The sequence below is a fragment of the Staurois parvus genome, unplaced genomic scaffold (genome assembly GCF_062004578.1).
Source record: "Staurois parvus isolate SC_StPar_1 unplaced genomic scaffold, SC_StPar_1.0 ptg000217l, whole genome shotgun sequence".
In the NCBI taxonomy this organism is placed as follows: domain Eukaryota; kingdom Metazoa; phylum Chordata; class Amphibia; order Anura; family Ranidae; genus Staurois; species Staurois parvus.
The window spans coordinates 8,542,144-8,569,916 of NW_028318013.1; the positions used below are offsets into that span (position 1 = coordinate 8,542,144).

The following is a 27,773-nucleotide window of genomic DNA, read 5'->3' on the forward strand; positions in this document are numbered from 1 at the left end:
CCTAAATCCAATAGAACATCTTCGGAGGGAGCTGAAATTCCATGTGGCTCAGCGACAGCCCCAAAACCTAACAGATCTAGGGGAGATCTGTGTGGAGGAGTGGTCCAAAATCCCTGTTGCAGTGTGTGCAAACCTGGTCAAGAACTACAGGAAACGTTTGACCTCTGTAATTGCAAACAAAGGCTTCTGTACCAAATATTAACACTGATTTTCTCAGGTGTTCAAATACTTATGTTCAGCAGTGCAAGACAAATAAATTCTTTAAAAATCATACAATGTGATTTCCTGATTTTTTTTTTTAATTCTGTCTCTCAGAGTGGGAATGCACCTACAATGTGAATTTCAGACCCCTCCATGATTTCTTAGTGGGAGAACTTGCAAAATCGCAGGGTGTTCAAATACTTCTGTTCCTCACTGTATATCACTTTGAAAAAAATACCCAGTCCTATGTAAGGACAATACAAAAAACTGATTTTTCTTTGCAGATGATTGGATGATGGAAGTCAGCAAAGCTTTATCTCATTCACTAAGCTCTGGGGAAAATGACCATATCTTGCAAAGTGAACAGCCTATTTGTTTTTAGTAAATCAACCCCAAGGGGTATAGGAATGAACTTTGATTCTCTGGAGCTGCAGGTGCCGTGTTTCATCAAAGAGAAGCTGAAGAGTTGTTGCAGAAAAGTATATTTTATAATAAAAAAGTTAAAAATACTTGCTAGTTTCTGTTGAAGAATTTCCTTTGTGTGTCTCATGGCTACAAACCAGTGTCTATGGTATGTTATAAAAGTTAATACATAACAGCAGCCCCATAGCAGATATACTGTGATTTATATGTGATTTTGCATTTCTGGGTAGGGGGTGAGTGCACACGCCGCCCTACCCGCGCCACTATTGGCTGCTGGATATGTCAATCAGTGGGTCCAGGCCAGTGATTGCCAGTTGGGACTCAGTTATGGTCGGCAGGGCTGAGAGGGGAGAGATTAGTATGTAAACAACACAGATCTCTCTTCTTTCAGCATGGACATGCTGATTTGTATCTCTCTGCACAGCAGAGAGATACAAAGCAGCGTGTCTCCCAAGTAAAACACAACACAGCACACATAGTAAAACACACACTGTTAACCCTTTGATTGCCCCAGATGTTAACCCCTTCCTGCCCAGTGTCATTAGTACAGTGTGAGTGCTTTTTATATCACTAATCACTGTATTAGTGTCACTGGAGATGTCATTTGCAGTTAGTCAGTTCCCACCCAGTGTCAGAATGCCCACTGCAGTCCCTCTATAAGTCGTTGATCTCCGCCACAACTAGTATAAAAAATTTTTTTTAATTCCAGTATATATATATCACCATATGTAGACGCTAGAACTTTCACATAAACCAATTAATATACACTTATTGGGATTTTTGTAGCAGAATACATGTAGAAGACATGTAGCAGAATACATTTTGGTCTAAATTTATGAAGAACTTTATTTTTTTATTCTTGTATTGGATAGGTTTTATAGCAAAAAGTCAAAAATATTTTTTTCAAAATTGTTTATCTTTTTTTGTTTATAGCGCAAAAAATAACCACAGAGGTGATCAAATACCACCAAAAGAAAGCTCTATTTGTGGGGAAAAAGTGACATAAATTTAATTTGGGTACAGCATTGCATGATCGCACAATTATCAGTTAAAGTAACACAGCGCTGTATCGCAAAAAATGGCCTGGCCAGGAAGGGGGGGGGGGGGGTTGGTAAATCTTCTGGAGGACAAGTGGTTAACAAAAAAGTTAATTATAGAACCAAATAAACAATGCAGTAACAGTGAAAATGATTAATAACCTGTTTAAAATAAACAAAATTCTATCCTTAAACAAAAATGTTTTTCGAATGAAAAAAGTTTAAATCCCCAATTCACACTTGGCTTTAATTGTGGGCAGAGGGTACAGGTGCCCCATCCAGCCCATCTCTATGAGAAGCTGACAGCTGCTGCGGCTGGACTGCACTGGGGAAGCAACTACCAGTATGACTATTTAGGGTAGATTTCTTAGGGTCTTAGGCATTTGTCCAGTCACAGCAGCTGTCATCCTCTCAAGGAACTTGACAGGCCTCCAACAGTGGAGCTGGACAGGGCACCTATGCCGTCTGCCTGCAGCTAATCACCAGAGCCCCAAGCACCAGGGTCTAGTGTACACCAAGCCTAAATATTTTCTATTAACATTTTTCCTTAGAACTGCTGATATGCATATTGGTTGATCTGCTAAGCCAATCACCTAGTTTGTGTTATTCCTGAACTACTTTACTTATATCAGCCACACAGTTTCCTTTAGGTGCCCTTGACATACAGGTGAAACTCGAAAAATTTTAATATCGTGCAAAAATTTATTTATTTCAGTAATGCAACTTAAAAGGTGAAACTAATATATGAGATAGACTCATTACATGCAAATCAAGATAGTTCAAGCCGTGATTTGTCATAATTGTGATGATTATGGCTTACAGCTCATGAAAACCCCAAATCCACAATCTCAGAAAATTAGAATATTACATGCAATCAATAAACAAGGATTGTACAAACATTGTAAGCATGCATATGTACTCAGTACTTGGTTTGGGCCCCTTTTGCAGCAATGCGGCGTGGCATGGAAGCTATCAGCCTGTGGCACTGCTGAGGTGTTATGGAAGACCAGGATGCTTCAATAGTGGCCTTCAGCCCTTCTGCATTATTCGGTCTCATGTCTCTCATCTTTCTCTTGGCAATGCCCCATAGATTCTCTATGGGGTTCAGGCCAGGCGAGTTTGCTGGCCAATCAAGCACAGTAATCCCACGGTCATTGAACCAGGTTTTGGTGCTTTTGGCAGTGTGGGCAGGTGCCAAGTCCTGCTGGAAAATGAAGTCAGCATCCCCATAAAGCTCGTCTGCGGAAGGAAGCATGAAGTGCTCCAAAATCTCCTGGTAGATGGCTGCGTTGACCCCGGACTTAATGAAGCACAGTGGACCAACACCAGCAGATGACATGGCTCCCCAAATCAACACAGACTGTAGATTCTTCTCCCATCCAGAAAGCCCAGGTGCAGCATAATTGGTTGTGCACGGGACTCTGACGTCTGTGTCACTTACCTGTATGAGGAGCTCGAGAAGATGAGGATGGTTTCTTGCACAATTACCATCCAAGCACCCCTGGAAGTTGGGACAGGGGCTGCTAGGGCAATGGAAGGGTGCATGTACCAGAAAGCTGGATCCAAAGAGTTGAACTTGGGAGTGCTAGTGTCAAGTAAGCAGAAGCACGGTGGAGAGGGCAAGAATTCACCATGTCCAGTAGAGAACACAGCTGGGTCACAAACAGTTCCATAGCAGTTGAGCAGGAAGGCACCAAATCACGAGCAGGATCAAGGTCAGGGATGAGCAGAGGTTGGCAATGCACAGGCAGTGGGGTATGAAATCTACAGTCAAAATCTTGATCAAGAGTCTAGGCTGAGGTCAGTAACAAAAGTAGACAGCAAACATAGACAGGTAAAGGTAATCCAGAAGCAGGCAAGATGAACGCCAGGTCAATAACAGGATCAAGCAGATTCAGGATCAAGGATAGCAGGAGTTTAAACTGAGAGGCCATTCAGCAATGATCTCATGAAGGGGCCAGGTTTAAATAGGCACCGATGTCTGTGGTGGATGTGTCTGTTCATCTACATGTATGCTGCTGTGTGCACATTCCTATTCACATGTGCATTGTTGCACATTCTGACTTGCACAATCTGTCAGATGGCTGGCTTGATGTTCCTCACAGCCGGTGTGCAAGTGGCCTTATACTGATATCTGACATGTGACAGATAACTACACTTTTTTGATTGCTCTTTTTTTTTTTTTTGCAGAATAATGTTTTTGGCCTTTAGCTGCTGTCAATGTTCTATAACTCTCAATTAATTTCTACACTATATACCAGCAAAAATTATACCAAATGCTCCCTTCTCAGATGTATATAATGCTGCATCAGTCTGCCTATTGACAACGGTAAAGTTGGGACCCATGTCTATATATACACATGAAGCAATTATTTTATAAATATGCCCATAGTGTCATTTTCATTTGGATCAGGTGTTAGGCTCTTGTCTAAGGGTTACCGTCAAACATCACTGACCAAGTGTGCTTGGGGAAACAGAGATTGAACATGCTAGAGATATTTATGTGGAATATGCTACTTGTGCTCATCCACTTTTTAAAAAATAAAATAACTTATTCTAGTACACATTGTCCTTTCTTAAAGCTGATCTCACGTATGGGGGGCATCGGAAGGGTATATTTTGTCTAATTCCCTGACTTCAGCTTTAGTATTTTAAAGCATTTACAAAAAAGACTATAAAATTTTTCTGGATTAAAGTTTATTTTTTTTTATTCCATAAAAGTTTATTTAGAAGTGACAACATGTTACAGGAAAATATAAAGAAATGCACATACAGCATCAATCAGGTCATAGTTACAGCTTAAACCAAAATACAGGAAGAAACAACATGGTAGAGTGCGACACTGTGGATAACATAAGCATGGCAAATTACGGCAGAGATAGGCCTGTAGTACTCAAGGTTCAAAAATGTACAATAGAGAAGGTAATAACAGCTTACTTCCACCAAGTGAATATCGGCGTACTGGCCTATGCATGGAGAAAATGAACCTTCAGAGCCTAAACCAAAAGCAGTACGCTATCATGAGGCCAAATGAGCATCGCAGTATAAGAGAAGATGTCATGAGTACCATTGACTATCCTAGAAGAGATAAGCTAACCATATACCAAGTAATCCTGGATAAAATGAAGACTAAGCCTGATCGAAGACTAAGAGGTTGTCGAGAAAGAAAAGAAAAAAGGGGAATAGAAAGAAAGAAAAGGATAAGAAAAGGAAAAGAATGGGAGTCATAGTAGATAGAGAGAAGAGAAAGAAGGGAAAAAAAAAAAAAAAAAAAAAGGGGGGGGGGGGGGAAAGCAAGGGAAGCGAAAGGTCCAGGCTGCGAAGTTTGTGTCAACAGTGTTAATGGAGATCAGAAATGAGAGTGTCAAGAATTTAAACACACACCAAAGCTAAGCAGGCAAATATAAATTACCGGAAAGGAGGTCATAACCATGCAGATCAGGAAAGAACCAAGGGCATAACCAGAGGTAGGGCTGAGCTCAATCAGGTATCCCGACCCATGAGAGATCCGAATTCAGGGGTAGTTACAAAGTGGGTCCAACAGGCCCAAACATGTGAGTATTTAGTTGGCATGTCAAGTGCAGTCGCAATCAGTTCCTCCATGTCCGCCACTTTGCTTATTCGATTGAGCCAATCGCGTATAGTTGGGGGGTGAGTGGAGCCCCATAGCACAGGAAGACAGAGTCTGGCTGCGTTGATCATATGCATCGCTAGGGACTTGAAATATTGACTCCTAGGAATGGGGGTATGATGAAGCAATAGCTGAGCAGCAGAGAAAACTATGGGCAAAGTGGTCACTGAAGTCACCAACCGGTGGACCTCCAGCCAGAATGGTTGAATAAGTGGACAGGACCACCAAATATGCAAGAAAGAGCCATCAGGTGTCCCACATCTCCAGCACACGTCAGGGACAGAAGAGTTAAACAGATGAAGTCTGGAGGGAGTACGATACCATCTAGTGGCTAATTTGTAGCCATTTTCCTGCGTCGAGACATTACTCGAGCAGGAGTGGGAGTACATAAAAATGCGGTCCCAATCCGACTCCGATAAATCCGTCTTTAGGTCTCTGTTCCACGCACGGCAAGAGGGGAAAGAAGTGCAAGTCCTGCTGTCCCCTAGGAGAGGATAAATCTCAGAGATCAAATGCGTTCGTGGTTCGGATTTAGAGCATAAGGATTCAAATGGAGTAACAGGGCGAGTCCAATTATGGCGGGATTTATGGAAAAGCAGGAAATGTCTAATCTGAAGAAAGGCCCAGAGAGGGAATTCGCAGATATTCAAGCTAACCTTCAGCTCCTGTAATGTTTTCACCTTGCCGGAGTGAAGAAAATGTTTTACTAGAATCTGATCGTGTGGCCAGTAATTTGATAAAAAATCCTTGTGCAACCCTGGGGGAAAATCTGGATTCAGGCGGAGCGACGTCAAGGGACTAGGAGAGTCTGAAACGGACGACGTTTTACAAGCCTTGCGGAAAACTTCTAACGTGGGACCTATCAAAGGATGGGAGAGGAGAACCTGAGGTGTGTGTTTCGGCAATAGCCAAGGGATCGATGGTAGGGGAGTGGGCGAAAAAGCCTTCTCCAAAAGGACCCAGTCTTTGGAAGCAGAATGAATGTGCCAGTCGACTATGCGGGAAAGATGACACGCCCAGTAATAGCGGTGTAGGTCAGGGAGCCCAATGCCCCCGCTGAGTTTGGGACGAGTTAGCTGAGAGAACGAGACCCGCGGACGCTTGTGATTCCATAAAAAGAATGAACATAGTTTCTTACAAGAAGCAAAGAATGTCATTGGAAGTAGAATTGGCAAAGTTTGGAAGAGATAGAGGAGACGCGGAAGTATATTCATTTTAATAATTGCAGCCCTACCAAACCAAGAGAAGCAAGGGCGATGCCACTTGTTTAGGTCTTCCTGTATGACTTTGAAAACCGGTAAGAAATTTTTGGCATAAAGGTCGTCCAGATTACGGGTGAGATGTATACCAAGATATGGAAGGGCATCCCTCACCCACTGAAATGGAAAATGAGACTCACAGAAGGAGACGAGATCAGTGGGAAGGGTTATGTTGAGGGCGAATGACTTTGAAAAATTAATTTTCAGATTCGACAAAAAGCGGAAAAAAGCAAAGTCTTTCAGCAAACTCGGTAGAGTGGTGCGAGGGTCAGCCAGAAAAAGAAGGATATCATCCGCATAAGCAGCAATTTTGTATTCTTTGTCTGCTATCCTGATCCCCTTAATATCTGGATTAGCGCGAAGTTGTCTCAAAAGAGGTTCAAGGGAAATGACGAACAAAAGCGGGGATAGGGGGCAACCCTGACGAGTGCCATTTCCAAGGCGGAAAGGGTTGGATAAGTGTCCATTAACGCGAACTTGAGCTGTAGGGCCCGAGTATAGGGTTATAATAAAGTTCAGCATTTTCTCGCCCAGGCCCAAAGCTACCAGCGATCCCCGCAAATAATCCCAAGCAATCCTGTCAAAGGCCTTCTCAGCGTCCAATGAAAGGAAGAAGGCCGGAGAGTTTGATTTGCAAAGCCAGTGTTGGAGATTAAGGGCCTTGATAGTGTTGTCCCTTGCTTCTCTACCAGGGATAAATCCCACCTGATCCAAGTTAATGAGGGATGGGAGCAAAGGGAGAAGTCGGTTAGCAAGCATCTTTGCAAACAACTTAATATCCACATTCAGCAGGGAGATGGGTCTGTAATTAGACACCTGAGAGATATCTTTACCGCTTTTGGGGATGACGGAAATGTGTGCTTCCAACAGCCTATGGTGTGGCCCAGGGGACTGAGAAAGAGTATTGAAAGCGGAAAGAAATGGAGTACTCAGAATGTCCAGAAAGGATTTATAATAAGCCGCAGACAAGCCGTCAGGACCCGGACTTTTGCCCGCTTTCAACTGCCGTACTGCGCACTGCAATTCGCTTAAGGTCAGATCCTGGTCCAGCGATAAAACCGTCTCCTCAGAGAGAGCGTTTGGACCATGAAGACGAAGAAATTCAGAGATTAGGGACACTCTAGGCCTGTCAATGTGCATCGGGGGACGTTCTGGTGGAAGATTATAAAGGGACTTATAAAAATGTTCGAACTGAGAGGCAATATCAGGATTGGATGTGGCCATCACACCCCCAGGGCCTCTTATTTTATGTATAGTCATATGGGATCGTTTTTCCCAAAGAGCCCGAGCTAGAAACCTCCCGCTTTTATTGGCAAACTCATAATAAAGCTTTTGGGAGAGGATGAATCTTTTCTTGACCACTTTGCCCAGCTCAGTGAGAAGTTGCAAGCGAGCATTTGTGAGTTCCGAAAGAGTCGACGCAGCCAGAGTCTGTTTATGTGCCCTCTCCAGAGAGCGTATCCTATCTGTAAGTAGCTGCAAACGTTGCTGTCTGTCTTTCTTACGTCTCGTTGCTGCCGCTATAAGGCAACCCCGGATAACACATTTATGAGCTTCCCACTGCGTAAGGGGGGAGGTATCCGAAGAGCCATTTAAAGAGAAATATTCACGCAGATCAGAGCGAATGTCTTGTTCAATAGCACAATCTGCTAGAAGCGAGGCGTCTAAGCGCCATAGCTTCGAGCGAGCAAATTTCTCCGGGAGCCGCAAGGTTACGGTTATGGGATGGTGATCGGAGAGGACCATCGGCTCTATAGAAGCAGCATGTAGAAATGGGAGGTCCGATTGTGACAGAAAAAGGTAATCAATCCTAGAATACTTATTGTGCGGCGGAGAAAAGAACGTGTAATCCTTAACAGTGGGGTGGAGTGTGCGCCAGGAGTCATGTAATTGCAAGTGTTGCAACTGCAAATGTATCTGCCTAAGGGCCTTAAAAGGCAAAAACGAACTGCCGGAGGAGGAGTCTAGCAATGGGTTTAATGGGACATTCAAGTCCCCCCCCAGTATCAGCATACCTGATTGAAACTCAGCCAAAGTAGCAGCAGTCATACGCATGAACGTGACCTGTTTGGTATTGGGAGCATAAATGTTGGCAAGTGTGATGGGTCTGTTGGAAAAAGAGCCCTTTACAAACAGATATCTGCCCTCCGGGTCAGCAAGGGAATCCTGTAGCACGAATGGAAGATGTCTGGCAAACAGGATAGCCACTCCTTTCGATTTAGCCAGTGGATTGGTGGCATGAAGAACAGTAGGGTATCTGAAGTTAAAAAGCTTGGGTATGGAGTCCCTGCGAAAATGCGTTTCCTGGAGGAGGAGTATATCCGCCTTTTGCTTATGCGCGTAAGAAAGCAACATAGATCGCTTTTCGGGAGTGTTCAAACCCTGAACATTGAGCGAAAGAATTTTTAAGGACAGCAGTCCCGCGTTAGAGGCGGGAGAAAGCATGACTGTCGAGCTTGTTCGCGGAAGCCTGCTGACAAAACTGCAAATGTACAGGGAGGGAGGAGAAAGAAAAAAAAAATAAAAATAAAAAAATGGGGGGGGGGTGGAGTAGGAGAAGAGGGAGAGAAGTAAGGGGGTAGAGAGTGAGAAGAAAGAGAAGGAGAAAGAGAACTCCCAAGAGAGAAAAAAAAAGAGAGGGAGGAAAAAAAGGGGGGGAAAGTACTACACGGCTCGGGGAGAAGACCAGCTAGTCCACGTATGAAAGGAAAAGTACAGAAAGAAGGAGGGAAAATAGAAAAAGAGAAAAAAAAAAAAAAATTTGAGCCAAAGAGAGAGAGGAAGAAGAAGAAAAAAAAAAAAAAAAAAAAAAAAAAAGGGGAGGGAGAAAAACGAGAGAGAAGAAAAAGTAGAGGAGAGAAAACTAATAGAAGCCTAATGTATGAGGTCAGTGAAAGCTCACAGAGCTCACTGTGTGGGGAACGAAGTAAGCGTTGAGCCAAGAGTGAAGCAACCGCCGGCCGGTCGCCCTGTAAAGTGCATAATCAAAAAGACAAGACTAAAGGAGGGTGAGTGTTGAAAAAAAGGGGGGGCTCAAGCAAGGCATGTAATACTGTGTACGGTAAAGGCCAAGCTAAAAGGGAAAAGACCTTTGACAACCCCAAGAGGTGACAAGCCAGGAGGCGTATGCGGGTGCCCGCGGCGGGCACGCTGGCAAAAAGGGGCAACAGTGACGGGATAATAGGTCACAGATATTCCAATATACGGATTGAGAAGATATCGAGGGGCTAACCAATCCTGCATGAGGACAGGGCAAATTATATCCGTATAAGAACAAAACCTACAGGCAGGACATGTAAAACAGTGGATCTGTGAGAGGCCGTAAGGAGTAATACAGGCTTATCAATTAAAGAAGCAATAATACAACATAACATATGAACAAATGCCATACAGGAAAAACAAATTACAATACAAAAACTGAGGTCAGGAGAGAACCCTAAAAAACAGTATACCCCAGCTTCAGGCATCCATACTACTCAGGATCCCCAGACTCAGTGCTAGAACTGTTATCCCGTGGAGACGAGCTCATCTAATTATTGCAAAATATGGAACGGATTCTACCAAAACCCCTGTGACACCCACGAGAATGAGCAGCACCTCTCCCACAACCAATGCTGAAAGGGGGGGGGCACACCCCCGGGACTGGGGGGAAGCATAGAGCCCCAAAACAGCCGTAAGCGCTTACATAAAAGCGGGTCACAGGGGAGTACACCAACCGGCTCCGTGAGGCCTCAAACAAAGTGCGCAGAGGTGATGGTCATTCACGCGGCGTCGTTCAGAATGTAACAGGGCTCCCATCATTCCCCTGGCAGCAGCATTGTGAGGTAGATCCCTCTTCCCCCCCGTCCCACCCCCCTTCCCCTAAATAACAACTACCCCTCATCAAAATCCCGTATCTAGTGCAGAACTCAAAAAGGATATCAGATGTAACCACGGGTATCATATAGAGCACAGGTCCGAAGCAGAAGCAGAGGCAACTCCCTCCGGTCAAACAGACCCCAAAAGGCTGCAAAAATCTTTCAGATGAAGCCGGGTCGCGGCCTGGGCTTGTAGTGCAGTACAAACTGGAAGGAGCCGACCTTCCCGAGAGCTTTCACCAAACCGGAACGAGAGGAGCTGAAGACAGGAAGTGAACCGGGCACCCGGAAGGAGATAGAGACCCCTGCCGTGAGAGTAAGACCATTCTTCTGCAGTAGGCAATATATTGCGGGGAGATAGCTCCAGGATGCAATAGGCGCAGAGATCCATAGCAAGAGCAGTAGGCTTGTTAGAGCAAGGAGAATCCGCAAACCAATGGGGCGTATACCGGGTGTCGATCTTGAACAAGTCTCCTGACCTGTATGCTAATAAACATCACCCCAAAACCTGGGGAGGTGGCATATCAACATGGGTGACAAAAGCCTGCGGGAGCGACTGTAACGAGGCAACAGTAACCGTTGGGGCAAACCAGTAGAGCCCTACTCAAAGCAAAAGTAGCTGGCCAATCACAAATCAACAGGAAAACTTGAAAAACGGAGGCTGAAAGCCTGCTGGTGTAGCGGATCATCGGTTCTCGTGCCGAGGCTTCCTGTGCGCCGGGGAGGCCGTGGGACTGGAAGTGTCCATAGAGGCCCCTGCAGGGCATCGTGGAGGTGTCGAAGGGACCATCCGGCGCCATCGCTGAGCAGGGTTAGGCCCGCCCGTTGCACCATTTTCAGCTCTCAGATCTGGGGAACGTGGCAACCTCATAGATCCGGTCCAATCGGGTAAGGCAATCGGAGGAATATCCAAAGCAGAGCAAAAAGATGGCAGTTCTTCAGGAACACGTAGGTTGAAATTATGGCCATTCACTTGAGCAGAAAGGCAGAACGGAAACCGCCATCTATAGGGGATGTTGTGCGTGCGGAGAGTATCCAATAGGGGGCGCAGCGCCCGCCTTTGTTGCAGGGTCAGATTGGATAGGTCCTGATATAGCTGTATCTCCGCCCCCTCATAAGCAAGATGTCTTCTCCCCCTGGCGCATTTGAGGATATCCTCTTTAAGCGGGTAACTTTCAAGACAGCAAATTATGTCCCTGGGGGGGTCTGTGTCTCCCCTCCTAGGACGGGTCGCCCGGTGTACACGTTCAATAGCAATCATGGTTGAAGGTGGGCGACCTAGGAGGTCATTAAAGATCGCTATTACCGCTTTAGGGACATCACAAGGTTCCACTGATTCAAGAAGGCCCCGTACCCTAATGTTGCGTCTGCGTCCACGATTGTCTAGGTCCTCAATGTGTCTATAAAAATCTCGAATGGTCGACACGTGCAGCGCTGATTGTTGTTGTAAATCAGAAATTGCCGCCTGATTCTGCCTAGTATCCAGCTCCACCCGCTCCACCCTTGTGCCCATAGAGCGGATGTCATCCCTTAATTCAGTGAGGGCAGAGGTTAATGTAGTGGTTAAGGTGGACTTTATATCAGCTGCCACAGCCTGGAGGTCCCTTAATGATAGGGAATGTGTAGCAGAGGATGAATCCAGCTGTGGCACTGTGTCCAGCACAGCATATTCGGCTGTGCTTGCAGAGCCTGTGTCAGAGACTGCAGAGGGAGGGGGAGAGGGGGATGAAGCTGGAGGAGGAGAGGGCTGCGGCCCGTCTTTCAGCTGGGAGCGGAAGAGCTCCTTTATATGCCTCCCCTGTGTGTGCTGACCCCGCGGGGACCGCGATCTGGCCCCAGAGGGTGCCCTGTCGGTCTTCCCCATAGCAGAGGGGAGATGTCTCACCCGTCAGTGCAGAGCGGCAGCAAGGCAGGAACCGGCCGGCGGGAGCTCCGTGACTATGCGGCCATCCTCACTCGTGGCTCGGCCACGCCCCCGGATTAAAGTTTATTTAACTCCCAGGTCAGGAAACTCTGAAAATCCCCCCTTGCAGTGGGGCTGCTCCCCCAGTGCAAGAGTTAACTGCTCGTTTAAGTTTAGGGGAGCGTAAAAACATTTTACTTACCTGATCCTCCGCTCCTCCAGCAGATGGCGCTCCCTCATGCTCTGGTGTGGACTGTCCATTTTGGTCATCACAACCAATGCAGGGCAATGGACACTACATTGATCTTTATGACATCAGGACCATCGACTGCTGGAGCATGGGACAGAGAAGACTAGTAGTGTGAAGGAGCTCAAGATTGGTCAGTAAATCTGCTTTTCTATGCTCCCTAGGCCTAAATGAGCAGTTAACCGTTGCAGTGTGGACTCAGCCCCACTGCAAGGAAGAAGTTTCAAGTTTCCCAAAGTTGAATTTGTCTTTTGATATGTTGCAGTCAAACAAATATACAGATTTCTGCTAGACACGTTTTGTCATCCAGTTATTGAAATCATGGAAAACTTTTTGGATGGTGAAAGAAAAATTGCTTGTATTAAAATATGCTTTATATCCTTTATCTTCTTTCAGGGGTGAATCTGGTGCTGGAAAAACAGAAAACACAAAAAAAGTAATTCAGTACCTAGCTGTGGTGGCATCGTCACACAAAGGAAAGAAAGACACAACTATCACTGTGAGTGCAAACCAAATCCAATTAATCCATGTTAATGTTCTGTGATAATACATAAATACGGAAATTCTAGGCAAGGAGTCGGTAAATTTAAGTTAGTTCTGCCAAGTTACTGTCATGTTAAGAACACACAGCTACAAATTCATGTTCCAATGTTTACAAAAAGTTTAGACAAAAATTGTATGCATTAAGTTTAGTACTTGATGTTACTTTGGATCCTACAATAACATCTCTCTTTGAAACTACATACATATGAATTATGTTATTAATGTGTAGAAAATTCCCTGAGTAACATTCCCTGACACGTTTGGTTTTACAAACAGAAAATCAGCTTAAAGAGAGCATACCCACAGTCCTACCAGTATTATATAAAAGAGCCATTTTTAACAACTAGTACATTTTCCTTATTAAAATGTTATATCTTCCACTTAAATGTTTAATCTTGAAAAAAAAACATTTCTTAATACTCATATGAACCCTTGTCAGTTGTTATTGGGAGAAGCTGTGCGCAGCCTCCCCTTAAAATGTGTTTCCACTTTTTCAGTTAAATTGGGATAACACCAAGTGCTCTCATTCACATATCATAACTAAAAAAATAACATAACAAAAATGTCAGCTTATATTTTACTTGTTCTTTTTTGAAAACTCTAAAACAGAAGTTTTCCTCTGCTGTGCAATGTTAAGAAGGGGGCTGGGGAGTAAATGTTTACCCTATCTATATTGTGCTTTCAGATCTCATTATCAGTTGTAAAGAAGATTTGAACACTGTTTTTCTAAAGACAGGATAAAAGATCCAGAATCCTGATCTCTGTGTTGTATGTTAATGGATGGAACTCAGTCTGTCCTCATTTTGTCTGGGCCAGACTCACTTTGAAATTGTTCAGAGTAGCTTGCAGTCTGCTAGACCCCTGCTCCAAAAAACTATCTATAACGTGAGAAATATTTAAAAAAATATTGTTAGGTATGCTGCATGAATGGGAACATAACAAAAATGTAGAGGAGTTTTTTCAAACTTGACTGTGAAAGTGGTAATAATGGAAATGGATGACTATAGGGTACATAAGACTACAATCTGCTGCATAGCAATTATCTAAAATTCTTAGTCAATATTGATACTGACAATGCTGTTGATGCTCCAGCAATATTGTATACAAAATGATATATGTTTCCTCATTGTGTACTTTGTTTTTAACAAAATGAGTGCTTCTTTTATTTGGGCCCCTCTACTTTACTGTGTTCAGTTGTCTGAAACAGACTTATACGTTTAGTTTAAAGTAGTGAATCCATTTAATACATCAATCAAATAAGCTGGACAGTCATCGTTTGCAGAAAAGCCTTATATACATATTTCAGTGCAAATCATGTTACTATTCCCATCATTGTTGTGGTACACTGCTCAGCTTGATAAGTATGGCAGAAATCTTTGTATCATTTTTCTCAGGTAATTCATGTTGCAGATATGTTCTCCATGCAAATTGTTTATTTAATGTCTTTGAAAGGACATCATGTTCTTTTTGCCACTATGATCCTGACATTTGTTTTACCACATTATTCAACTACAGCAAGGCCCATCTTTTGCCTACGTGAGTAACTAGATTGTGCAGTGTGTGTGTTTTTTTTTACCACAGTGTGGAACTTTGCATGCTATTGTTGCACACTTAGTACCAGTGGTGGCAATAGTGGTAGTAGAGCTGGTGGTGGTGATATAATGTTGTATCACACAGTGAAATGCAACAATAGCACCTGTCTTTGACACATAACAATATGAAATGAATGAGCTCTGAAGTGTAGAAATGTGGTTTTCAACCAAGCTACTTCCATGTAGGTATAAAAATTTACAATATTATCCATTTGCAAAGGCCAAAACAATTGGAGACACCAAAAATAGGTACTTCAAAAATGATATCACATTACTACAAATATTCTCTTTTATTGGTTAATGCTGCTTTTCAGCACTAGGAATGGTTGAGAATCATTGGTCTACCTTCAAACCTCATACTCCTTTTTTGTGTGTAAGATATTTGTGGTTGATGAATTATGACAATCCTGAAAGAGTCAATGACTTGAATTGGAAACTTGTCAAGAGTCTAAATAATAAAAGCATTCAACCTTGATATATTAAGGACTGTAAATTTGGACTGCAAACCCAAATGTGCATGTTCTTTACTGATATTCTGAGTGCTTTGCATGACTGCATGCCATCCTGCTTGCTGTTAATTTTGTGTAGGTTTAAAGGTCAACTCCATCCAAAAATGATGTTTAAATATGTAAGATGGTAGCAATTGTGATCACATACTGACTTTTTATATCTCTTAGGGAATTGATTGGTGAGAAATCCCCACAAGTCTTTCTAGCGCTTCCCAACTGCCATAGTTATAACAAAGCCAAATTGTGCTTTTAAATATTCTCCAATAGATTTCCTATGAGGTAACATTTGCAGTAACTGGGTTAGACAGCTTCTGCCCTGTGGCAGCTTTGTAACAGCCTTTTGGGAGGGGGTGGAGACAAAAATGACTGCAGGCTAATCTTGTAAATAGAGCCTACAAGAAATCTGTCAGGTGATTCAATCCACCAAAGCACATGCAAAACCAAAATGCCAGTTTGGGATAGAGTTGGCTTTTAAACATAAACACACTCTTTACCCACCATTTTTAAACAGACATTGTGAAATAAGCTAACTATATTCTGGGAAAATGTAATTGAACATATAGAGAGCAGAATAAAGTGCTTCCTTGTCCTGGTGTCTGCTCCAACATGGACCCTCTAGTTACACTAAGGAAACCCCAAAGAGAGATGGTAGGCTTACCCAAGAAGTGTAGGCTGACAGCTGTTTCACAGTAAAGCAAGGCACCACAGGACAGATCAGACCTGGAAGCAGGATCAGGACTTGAAGAAATAGGCAGAGAGTAACAGATGAATGTGGGTGATGTGGGATCCCCCAGGATGTAGATGATCAGCCAGTGTTCACCAGATCTCTTGATGTTGAAATGAATTTCACTTTATGCTGGCCACAGGTTCCAGTCCCCAGGTTTACCCTACTCAAGACCAGAGACACAGAGACAAGGTACCAGGAAGAGAGTCTGAAGCAGGAGGGTACAATGCTGTGGTTGTCTATAGGGCAAAGCTGGCTGCACACACAGTGTGAAAGGTAGAGATCAGAGTTTAGGTCCTGCAGTGGACTAGGTTAGCCAGGAACAAAGCCAAGGGTCATGATAGGCAGAGGACTTGGATAGCCAGGAAACAAAGCCATATGTTGGTACACAGGAAACAAAGGATGAAAGCAGGTGATAGAAGGCTGGTACAGGGCTCAGCTGCTAACTTGCACTGACTTTAAATAGACAAGTCAAAAGGAGGAAGACTTCCAAATTGGCTGCAACCTGATAGGAGGGGAAGGGTGCTGCTCTAATTGGCTGCAGTAGGACTGAGATAGATAGCTAGGCAGGACAGGGCCTAGCGGAGTAGCTGTTTATATTAAACAGCAGGTGAGACAAAGCCTACATCACTCTGTCCTGTGCAGAAACAAGATAAGAACAGAGTAAGTGTAGTGGAACTACAGCAACCAGAACAGCTTTGAATGTTTAGGCTGTGAACCACAAGCAATGTATTGACTTGTCTGCTGGTTTGTCGGGCTACAAGTAACAGCTTGTCTGCTGGTCTGTGGAACAACAAGTAACAGATCAGTAGCAGCTTTTACTGCTGGTTTGTGACATTTCAATTTTTATTTAATGTAAAGAAGAACATTTTAATCGTATTTCTCCAGCCTTCTATAGACAATGTGAATAGTAAACAAGATTTAGAATAATTGGATTTTTAATTAAAAAATAGCTCACTCTTCTGTTTCTGGAATGTTACCTTTTAAAGAGACCTTGTTTCCAGACCATTTATTTCAACCAAAATCTTCCCTTAAGATTATAGGTGCATTTGACGTATTTTATGCATGTCATTTACCTGTAAAAGCCTTCCTTATGTAGAATGTAGATAGCCAAAAATATGGAGACTGCTTCTGGGTGCCACCAAATTTCGATGCAATGTTAGCAGCACCAGTAGACTTAGAATTTTCAGTCAAGTGACACTCTATAGTATTCCCTTTCACTTCACCCCAGTCAGCTGCATAAAGGTTGGGTGGGGGAGATTAACAGAGGGAATGAGGAGCTGGGTCAGCTCCTTGATCTTCCTATGGCAACTACATAAAGGTTATGTAATGAGGTGAAGGGAGGGGTGGAGAAGCTTGCTGAGCTCTGAGAGTAATTGGACACTTCCAAAAAAGGAGAGCACTGTGACATGCAAGAAAGGAGGGAGCTGCACTAGAGAATTGACTCTTCCTAGAGTAGTCACATTTCTTTAGCAAGTTCAAAGTCATTTATGGAAAGAAAAAACACTGCAAGCAAGCATTTAAAAGTTGGTGAAAGGGTGTTTATAAATATGGTATATTATACCCCTTCAGGCCAGTATCACATGTTGCAGCTCTTAGCGGGGAGATACAGAAATTCTTTAATCAACACATACATAAATGTGCAATAACTCAAAGCAACCAATCAGAAATCATCTTCCAATGTTATGACAAAGTGCAAACAGTTGAGATATGACCTGCTACTGGAGAAATCTGGACATCATAGCCGCATGCCTTGTTATCAAATCAAAGGCAAATATTATAAACTCTTTGCCTTTGAATATAATTTTTGCACCAATTAACATCAGCATATGATAATTAAAGTCATTTTGTTAAATTCCTATATACAGTGCTTTTTTTTTTTCAATATTACATCTGTCCCTTACTGCACTTGCATGTTGTGCTGTGTATTTATTGATTTTTAGTGAATAACCTCCCATATTGTGAATTTGCATGAAGTCAATTATATTATTCAAAGACAATTGTTTTTTCATTGGCTGCATTTAACACTATTGCATTTTTGTGGAATGCAGGCAGGAAACCAAGTAGTTAAGGTGGGGTTATAGCCACTTTCCATCCTGGTTCTATGTAATCCTTCATAACATGGTCCAATGCTATGCACGGGTCAGAAAGTATGGGAATCCTTAATGTCTTTGTTTAATATTGTTTTTTGCCAAGAATATTAATCATTTAGCTTTGGTTGTGTGCCGAGGCCAGTCAGGGTCCCCATTAATGGTACTTTGCTGGTGCTAGCTTGTGCCTTTGATCTGTGAAACATGACAGTACTGCATTATAGCTGCTGCTTTATACTTCAGGCTACAGCAGAGACCTTAATTGCGTTCACTAATACATCAACCTGTTTATTCAAAGGGGCAACTGATCTGTGAGCACAAGTTAACATATACATTTGCAGTTTACCAGGCTATCCAAAAATGCTATGCTCTTAGACTAGACAAAGCAAACTACTACAATTGTGAATACAAGAGAATAAAAAAATTTAAGTGAAAAACAAGATCATCTTTCTTAAAGCAACAAGGGTTAAATAGAAAATTCCAACCTAGACAAGAAATGACCGAAGCTGTAAAAGGATCGACCTTGAACTACATTTAGTGGTTTTAGAAAGAGTGGTAATTGATAAAAGTTATATTGAAGGGATCAAATTAAGTGGATTAATGCTTGTTTCAGCCTGAGGATTGCAATCAAGAACCACATTACAGTACTCCCAAGGCTTTGCTATAAGATTTGGACTACATCCTGGCTGACTTTTAAATATCTGTTTTCATACCAGACTCTGGACAAGATTATGCAGTTGTGGCTACTGGATGCTACACAAGATCATTCAGTGGAGACTATCAGACTCTACACAAGGTCTTTCTCCTGAGGGTACAAGTATGCATCGGACAAGGGCTTCCCAAAATTTAAGCAGTATTCAGGAGAGTGCAAGAAACAAGATGTATTATTGCAGACATAATATGGATCCTTGAATGGACAAAAGAATACTGTTGAATATGTAAGAAGGCAGTGCTGAAGAAGCCTCTAGCTTTTCTTGGAAGTGAAGACTTTCATATTCATATTGAAACACAATCAAAATGTTAAACTGGGGAACTAAGAAGGTCAAAGCAAAAGAGAAGTAATATAATAGATCACTTCAATAACAGCTATTTATGTCTTACAGTCAATATCTAAATAGCAAATAAATGGCAGTTCACAACAAATGCCATCAAATACTGTTATATTAAATCTAGCATTAATATGCCGGTATGGCTTATGTAAACATGCAAAGAGCAAAGTGCAAACTGTGTAATCCCTTGCCAACCCATCGCTAATTATGTTTATCAGTATGACTGCAGTAAATACAAATCTGATTGGCAGTACAATTTTAGTACGTTGTACATAATTATTACTCTTTGCATTGCTTTATTAAAAATGCTTGAATGTGTATTATTTTCTGACTTCGTGTTCATAACATTGCTTGATATGAATTCCAGGGAGAGCTGGAAAAACAACTCCTTCAGGCTAATCCCATCCTTGAAGCCTTTGGAAATGCCAAAACTGTGAAAAATGACAACTCCTCTCGATTTGTAAGTAGCATGCATTACCAATTAAGAATTTGAAATATTGAGGTCAGATTCAAACTAAAGCATTACAGTAACATGTGCATTACTGCAATACTTGGCAGTGTGTGCTACATGCATTGGTGTAATGCGGTGCCATTCATTCTTAACACACCCTGCCAACAAATCTGTGCTGCACCCCAGCATATTACATGTTGCAGTTCACTGTCAAAAATGGTACCTGTACCTTTTTGCTGCATTCTGGTATGTTAGGAAGCCAATTTAAAGGAATGGGCTATCTTAACGCAACCTAGGTTAATGCACATGCGCTAATGCAGTGCAGTGGTGTAAATGAGTCCTCACCATAATGTGTCACATTTTCCTTAAAGCAATAGAAAAAAATTCTTACTGGTTGCTATAATGGCTTCTCCTAGCGCAACTACATTTTGTATTGCAGATTTCAAGTTACTCCTACTTGATTAGCCAATGATAGTTTCTGACATGAATCAGAAAGATACTATAACATGTTTATTCTGCCTTCATTCAGCATGGCGTACATGCCCTTTTAGTTTTTTTATCTTATTTTGGTCTGTTTGACTTAATCAAAGTGATCTGCTCAACACATTTTAGATAACATTGTACATTTATGATTGTTACACCCTAATCAGTATGCAAAATCACATAGTTTAGTGCAAAATGTGCTCTGTGTGTACAAGTGTTATCCTCAGTACAAGTTTATCCTCAGTAGCTCTGAGAAGAATAAATAAATCATAGCTTAACAAAATTGTGATCTGGCCCAATAAAACCTACTTATCCTTTTTTTAATCTGATTTCTAGCCCAATGACACATACTTAGAATATTTGATATGATTCCTAGCCCAATTACAACCACTCTCATCTACATTTTTTATATGGTTCAGAGCCCAACAATTCTCACACAATTTGAAATTTTTAATCTTGCTCATGGACCAATAGCTTCCAATCACATGCTTCCTACTTTTTAATCTAGTTCCCAGCCTAATAGCTCAAACTTGTTTTAATTTTTGCAAACAATGCTTCTGGTTTAAACATTAGCATAATCAGGCATTATAGGGTTGCTCTTTCAGTCAATAGTGAACATCTCTCCTCATATTTTTTTGTGAAAAATAAAGATCCTTACATTGTGCATGTACCGGTATTTGACATCACTAGGTGAGAAAAGCCAGTACTTGGGATGGTGCAGCAATCAGAAGATAGAAGCTAGGAAAATAAGAGCAGATCTTCCATTGTCTGTATCAACAAGCCCATTTATTGCCACACTTAGACAGTTTTATCATTATTCACTTTATTGCTATCTTTAAAATGCTTCAGTGTATTAGTTACTGTCCAGCCCGCTCCGGTACCATCTTATTATCCTACCTTGGGGTACACCACTGACAACCCTAGACCAGTCAGAGTATGAATCATTAACCACTACTCTCTGAATACGATCTTTTAGCCAGTTTTCTATCCATTTACCTAATAATTTTTCCAAGCCTGTAGACTTTACCTTACACATTAGCCATGTGTGGGGAACTGTGTCAAATGCTTTTGCAAAATCCAAGTAAACCACATCCACTGCCACCCCTCTGTCCAAGGTTTTGCTCACTTCCTCATAAAAAGAAATCAGATTTGTTTGACAGCTTCTGTATTTCATTAATCCATGCTGTCTGTTACTTAAAATATTTTTTTCCAGCAAGAACTCATCTATGTGGTCTTTCCTTAAACTCTCCAGTATCTTCCCAACTATACAAGTTAAACTAACAGGTCTATAATTACTTGGTAAAGATTTTGATCCCTTTTTAAATATAGGCACTACATTGGCCTTACACCAATCCAGTGGTACTAGTTACCTGGGACTAGTCCACAAACAGATACTAAAGTACATGTACACATTCTGTTAGTGCCTGACTGGATTGGCTTTGTTTTCTGTTTATTTAACTTCCTGCAACCTTTTTAAATAAATTTGGCTGAGTACCAGTTTGAAAACTACCTGCTGTCTGAAATCTGCTTGAGCATCCTCCAAGTCTGAATATGCCTTTACACTTTAAAGCAAACTTGTGCTCTGCCCATGCAAATCCAAGCAACAGGTTCACTTTAATGCTTCCTTCCCTAGCAGTGCATGCTCACCTTTCCTTCTCTGCTCTTTTCAGCCTTCAGAAGAGAAGAAAGTACCCAGTGCTTCTGGGTAAGGAGGAGGAGTTCACTTGGTCCCCTTACCCTCATGGTTCTTGGTAATCGGCCCAGCAACATTACATGGGGCAAGGAGAGAGTCCTCAGCCCTGTGTAAGCTGACATTAAGTGAAACAGAGCTTACACAGGGTTTCCTTTCCTTGCTCCTGGTAGCTGAATCTTTAGGTATGGAGACAAAGGAAAGGTGAATATATGGGCATTGAAGTGGACCCATTGCTTTTTCCTGCATCGGCAAAGCACATGTGGAATATGTGGAATAATCATATTTCATGATGTGACAATAAAATAGATTTTCTTTCTTGCCTAGGGTAAATTTATTCGAATCAACTTTGACGTTACTGGCTATATTGTGGGAGCGAACATAGAAACCTGTATCCTTTTTAGCCCGCTGTACTTCAAGCAACGCCGCTAAGCCTAGTCAGCCAGTTAGATAAACAGAAATGCTCTGTATGTCTAAGTAAGGCAAATATCCACAGTAGAGATATAAACACACTAAGACATGGAAGTTGTTTATATAGACATTAAATTCTCAATTTGTACAGCTTCAAAAAGTCCTCTTCCCAACTCCTACCAAAGTCACAGATTATGAAAATGTGTTCCACCATTGCAATTCAATAATTATCTTTATCTAAGAAAATAATTCACCCATTTGTTGAAAACTTTTTTCTGAGTCCATGATTGCTAACAAATTAAAATCACTTCTGGTGAAATTGATGCTTTAATGTAGGGCAGTTCTTGGAGGCCAGAAACAATAGGTAGCTTCATAAATCTGAAGATGATTTGGTCAGTACTGTATTTTGCATATTGCTCTTTGCCCTATTAATGTTTTTTTTCTTTATAACACTTCTAATTAATAACACATTTTTAGTTTATTTTAGGTTTTTACCTATTTGCTTTGAATGCAACACATGGCTGCATGAATTTTATAAACTAGCAGCCTATAGTGTCTCACACCAACTCAAAACACTCTTATAAGCCCTTTTAACAGAAGTTTGCATTGTCGGGTGACTACTTCTGGCTACCTTAATTGACAAGAGTTGAAAGAGAAGATTGTAAATAGCTCCGTTAATTAAAGTTAGCAAGGGAGAAGGTGCAATTCAGGGAAACTGTACTAAAAGAAATATAGAAGTTACCTTTACTGACCTGTTCTTTTCAAAATGCTAGTTGTCTAAACCATTGGTTTTAATTATTTTAAACCACTGATCAGAAAAGCAGGTAACAAGATTTGCATTCTGACTTTACTTTCTACATGCTTATTTTAAGTCAGCATTGATACCAGAGACATCCATACAACTAGCATGTTCAGGAGATGACAGTCAATTGCACCCTATATATTTAAAGGTTTCCTTTTAACGGCAAATAAGAGATCTCAACTGAACTTGTTTGCAAACATATTTTGAAACCTCCTAGAGATAACAAGGTGCATCTGCAGGCGTGTTCCTACTGCCATCATTAGAATCCTAACAATGGGTCACATAAAGCAATGACTGTATTGAAGGAAAGCTTATCAAAAGGTTATCCCAATACCTCCTAAAATGTACAATGAAACATGAGACATCCAAACTCACCTAGGGCAGCTGAAAAGTTCTTGTATGTGTACCAAACATAGCAAAAAGAGAAACCATGGGGTTAGATGAAATGTAGATGAAAATGTCATAGACTGAACCTTCCATATCAGCAAGTTCAGCAAACATTTCCTATCATAGTATATCACTGAGGTGTCCTCACTAATGTATCTTGCTCAGAAACGATTACACAGGAATGTTTTGTACAAAGGTCAAATTATAATCGGGCATTGCATATTTATTTCAGGTACTTATATAGCGCTGTCAATTTACGCAGTGCTTTACATATATATTGTACATTCACATCAGTCCCTAACCCTCAAGGGGTGTATAGGTACCTGAAATAAATATGCAATGCCCGATTATAATTTGACCTTTGTACAAAACATTCCTGTGTAATCCTTTCTGAACAAGATACATTAGTGAGGACACCTCAGTGATATACTATGTTAGGAATTGTTTGCTGAACTTGCTGATATAAGGGATATTAAGATATTGGCACCATACTGTATACTACTGCATAAACAAGTACGGAACGTCATTTCTAATGTTATTTATAGTTAAGTGCCATTTACAGTTGTTTTCTGTCCTAGAAAAAGTTGTTTCTTTAATAACTAAATAGATTTGCTTGAAAAATCCCGTGCTGTTCGTCAAGCAAAGGAAGAAAGGGCTTTCCACATCTTTTACTATTTACTCCAAGGTGCCAAACCTGCTTGGAAAGGTATGTGAGAGGTATCCAAAATATAATGCACGTGTTATGTTTATACATTCAGCCTTCAAATAAATTTGAGAACTAGGTCTGCCGCAGATAAACATTATATTTTTCTAAACTGACCTACTTATAACATTGTAAAAATAACACTTGGAAATAATTGTTTTTATCATGTAGCATGTTTGTTGTAACCGCACCAAAGACGTAACTGTAAGCTTGTGGGCCCAGATGCAATAGTGGACCTGCCCCACAGCCCCCCCCCCCCCCGGACCTGCCGCTCCCACCATGCGCCAAAGTACTCCCACCACACATCAAGATACTCTAATTCACAAGATTTTGGAGAAACTGTCCACATTTTGATATAACTCTTCAGTTCTTTTGAATACCCTGGAGCAGGGATTGGCACCCCTTGAGAGAACTTGAAAGAGATCTCCAGGGTTCGACACTCTTTTTTGTTTCTTAGTAATTAACTAGCAAGGGGGCCTAATTATATAATAAAGGAAAACTTAGAATAAGATAATAAAACAAATGTCACTTAGCCCACCTTAAAGGTGGACAGTGTCAGTCATTAGAGCAGTGGACAGTGTTAGTAGGGCAGTGGATGGTGTGTGGACAGTTGGTGTGTGGACAGTGTCAGTAGGGCAGTGGACTGTGTGTGGACAGTGTCAGTAGGGCAGTGGGTGGTGTGTGGACAGTGTCAGCAGGGCAGTGGGTGGTGTGTGGACAGTGTCAGCAGGGCGGTGGACAGTGTGTGAACAGTGTCGGTAGGGAAGTGGACAGAGCCAGTAGGGCAGTGAACGGTGTCAGTAAAGCAGTGAATATGACAGTAGGGCAGTGTATAGTGTCAGTCAGTAGGGCAGAGGACAGCATCAGTATGGCAGTGCACTTTGTCAGTAGGGCAGAAGATTATGTCAGTAGGGCAGTGGACTGTGTGTGGACAGTGTCAGTAGGGCAGTGGGTGGTGTGTGGACAGTGCCAGTAGGGCAGTGGGTGGTGTGTGGACAGTGTCAGTAGGGCGGTGAACAGTGTGTAAACAGTGTCAGTAGGGAAGTGGACAGAGCCAGTAGGGCAGTGAACGGTGACAGTAAAGCAGTGAATATGACAGTAGGGCAGTGTATAGTGTCAGTCAGTAGGGCAGCGGACAGCATCAGTATGGCAGTGCACTTTGTCAATAGGGCAGAAGATGGTGTCAGTAGGGCAGTGGACGGTGTCAGTAGTGTTTATTTTCTTATTTTATATTCGTATTATTTTTTACCATTTTATTTATTTATTTACAATTTTATTTTTAGTATTTTTTTAATCAGACCCCTGATGTTTCACTTTTGCAACAGTCGCTGCAGCCTCAGCTGCACAGAACGAATGGACAGTAATAGCTCTGTACAGAGCTTCCCGTTCATTCAAAAACTGAAGCATAGTAAACACAGTTTACTGTTTTACGCATAGGTAACACAGTTTACAGTGCTTCAGTGAAGAGTGGACACTGATCGCTCACAATGTTCTTTCAGAAGAGGAAGCGGCGGTAAATATCATATTTACTGGCCCCTTCTCCTCTCTCAATCCTGACCCACACCCCGCAGTAGCTGGTGGAGAAGGGAAGTGGGGAAGCTAGCAGCGCTGTGGGGGAGGACAGGGGAGCACATAGGGTTCCCAGGCCAGCAGAGATAAGTAACCTGGACAGGAGGGGCGTCATATACAGGAACCCATCCCCTCCCCAATTCGGACCTGTATATGCTGACCCGGCCGCCCCTCCTGTTCAGGTGTAAAATGGAATGGAACAGGGAGGTTGTACAGGCCCCATGGAGCATGGGGCTGGGTCACAATTGCGACCCCTGTGAACCCTGACATTATGTCACTGATCTTTATGTGTAGGCCTAGTTTAGGCCTAGAGTAGAGATGAGCCTGGATAAAAAGTAAACTCTCAAGATACAGCAGTCACCATGGTGTGACTGGTTTAATACAAACACATTGTTTATTAGGGTATCAGGTGAAGAAGAACATATTTCTCCATTTAACCATACAGTAAACAAAATAATAGTATATATCTTGCATTTAACTGGTAATTTGCAAATCTGCTAAAGACCAATAACACCCTCAGGACCAAATTTACCATTAGCCCACAAAAGGGCCACCAGAGGCAGCTTTTAGTATTTTAATTATTAGTATTAATGCATATATTCTATTATCAGTAGCAATATTCATTTAATAACAATTTAATTTATTAAAGGTAAATAGGCCATTCACAGGGAATTTTTGATTTTGATTGACATTTGCAGGATACAATCATAAATCTTCATTCGCACCTGTGTTTCCATGATGCAATCTCAGAATCTGATCTATTTGAATACAAACAGATTCACGAACAAAGCATCTCAGTGCTGATGATCTATGAAAACGATCAATAATTTTCTGTCTTGGTTGATCAGCTCAGTTTGCTTGAATCCGATCTAGATCAAGTGTAAATCAATCAAAAGAGAAGTTATGGCTATTAATTATTTGCCTACGCAATTGTTTTGATCTTTTTTTCTGCACATCAATTGGCATATAAAATCGAAGCATGTATGGCCTCCAGAGCAAACAATTGAGCTCCAAGCTTAACCAAAGAGGAAGAAAATTAAAGAAAATGAAATAAGGATCAGACTGGTATCTTATTCGACTGTATTCGCAATGGATAAAATTTTATCCCATATGTATCACATATGCCAGCTTGGATAATGAAGTGTGCACTGCTATGTTCTGGTTTATATATCAGATAATGTTATGTAAATGCTGAATGTACTCTGCATAATTTGGACAATATGTGATGTTCCTATGGCTACTGTTACTGCCAACTACTTTTTTTTTGTTATTGACTTAAAAAACCTTAATAAAAAAGAGTTGAAAGAAATAAGGATCAGACTGACTGACCGAAAACAATTTGAGCCCTCTGGAGAATTGTATAGTAGTAACATTAAAGAACTAATTAGAAATGTGATATCATATATTTATCTTAAATGCTAACAGTCTATGTCCAATTTGTTGAAATGATATAATGCACATAACTGCTCTTGCACTGTATGGCCCTTTGCAAGGGGGGAGGGGTCTAACTGCTGTGCTCTTCTGCACTCTGGGCATTCGTCCCTGAACACATAGAACCCTAAACACGAGTACCACTCGGTATGGTGGTCAACTCTTCCCAGATGCAATAGGGGGGCCTATTACTAAAAAGCTCTGGTACTACACTGTTGTAGAAAGGTCCTGCATAATTTTATAATATTGTACTACCTGACCTTAATGACCCTAAGACCCCGGTCACACTGGGTGCGTCTTTGCATGCAAATTGCACCTCAAATCGCAATGACATCCCAACTTTGAAATCGTGCGACTTACAGTGAAGTGGCACAATTTCAAAGTCAGGATCGATGTGACCGGGGTGTAAATATAAAAAGCATTGCAAAGAAGTATTTTGATAGGGTAGGCTGCAGAATGTGGTTCCTTGGCAGCATGTTGTTTAACTTCGACTTAGAACACTAGACCTTATTGAATATAGAATGAGTATTTGATTGAATATGTCAATATGCATTTATTGTTCTAATTTTCATTTTTTTTTTTAAAAAGAGGAATTGCTTCTTGAAGGTTTTAGCAATTACACATTTATGTCCCATGGCTATGTGCCTATCCCTTCTCAAGATGATGTTGATATGTTCCGAGAAACATTGGAAGCTATGGAAATTATGGGATTTAATGAAGAGGAACAAATATGTAAGTTACAACCTTTACTTTTCAGCTGTGTCATCTAGGCGTTGTAGCC

At 41.6% G+C, this 27,773-nt stretch overlaps 1 protein-coding gene across 3 annotated transcripts in view; it reads left to right on the top strand.

Moving 5' to 3' along the window:
- The window catches only part of LOC149460930 (myosin-11), a 186,877-nt gene that overhangs the window by 77,391 nt on the left and 81,713 nt on the right, over window positions 1-27,773 (top strand). For 2 of the 3 annotated variants that reach the window (XM_089679082.1, XM_089679085.1), the window contains exons 5-10: window positions 12,955-13,057; window positions 14,617-14,637; window positions 19,433-19,525; window positions 22,017-22,080; window positions 23,897-23,995; window positions 27,581-27,724. In XM_089679082.1, coding sequence (XP_089535208.1) covers window positions 12,955-13,057; window positions 14,617-14,637; window positions 19,433-19,525; window positions 22,017-22,080; window positions 23,897-23,995; window positions 27,581-27,724 — 524 coding nt within the window. The remainder of the gene's footprint in view (window positions 1-12,954; window positions 13,058-14,616; window positions 14,638-19,432; window positions 19,526-22,016; window positions 22,081-23,896; window positions 23,996-27,580; window positions 27,725-27,773) is intronic. The other variant, XM_089679084.1, reaches the window with a different exon arrangement.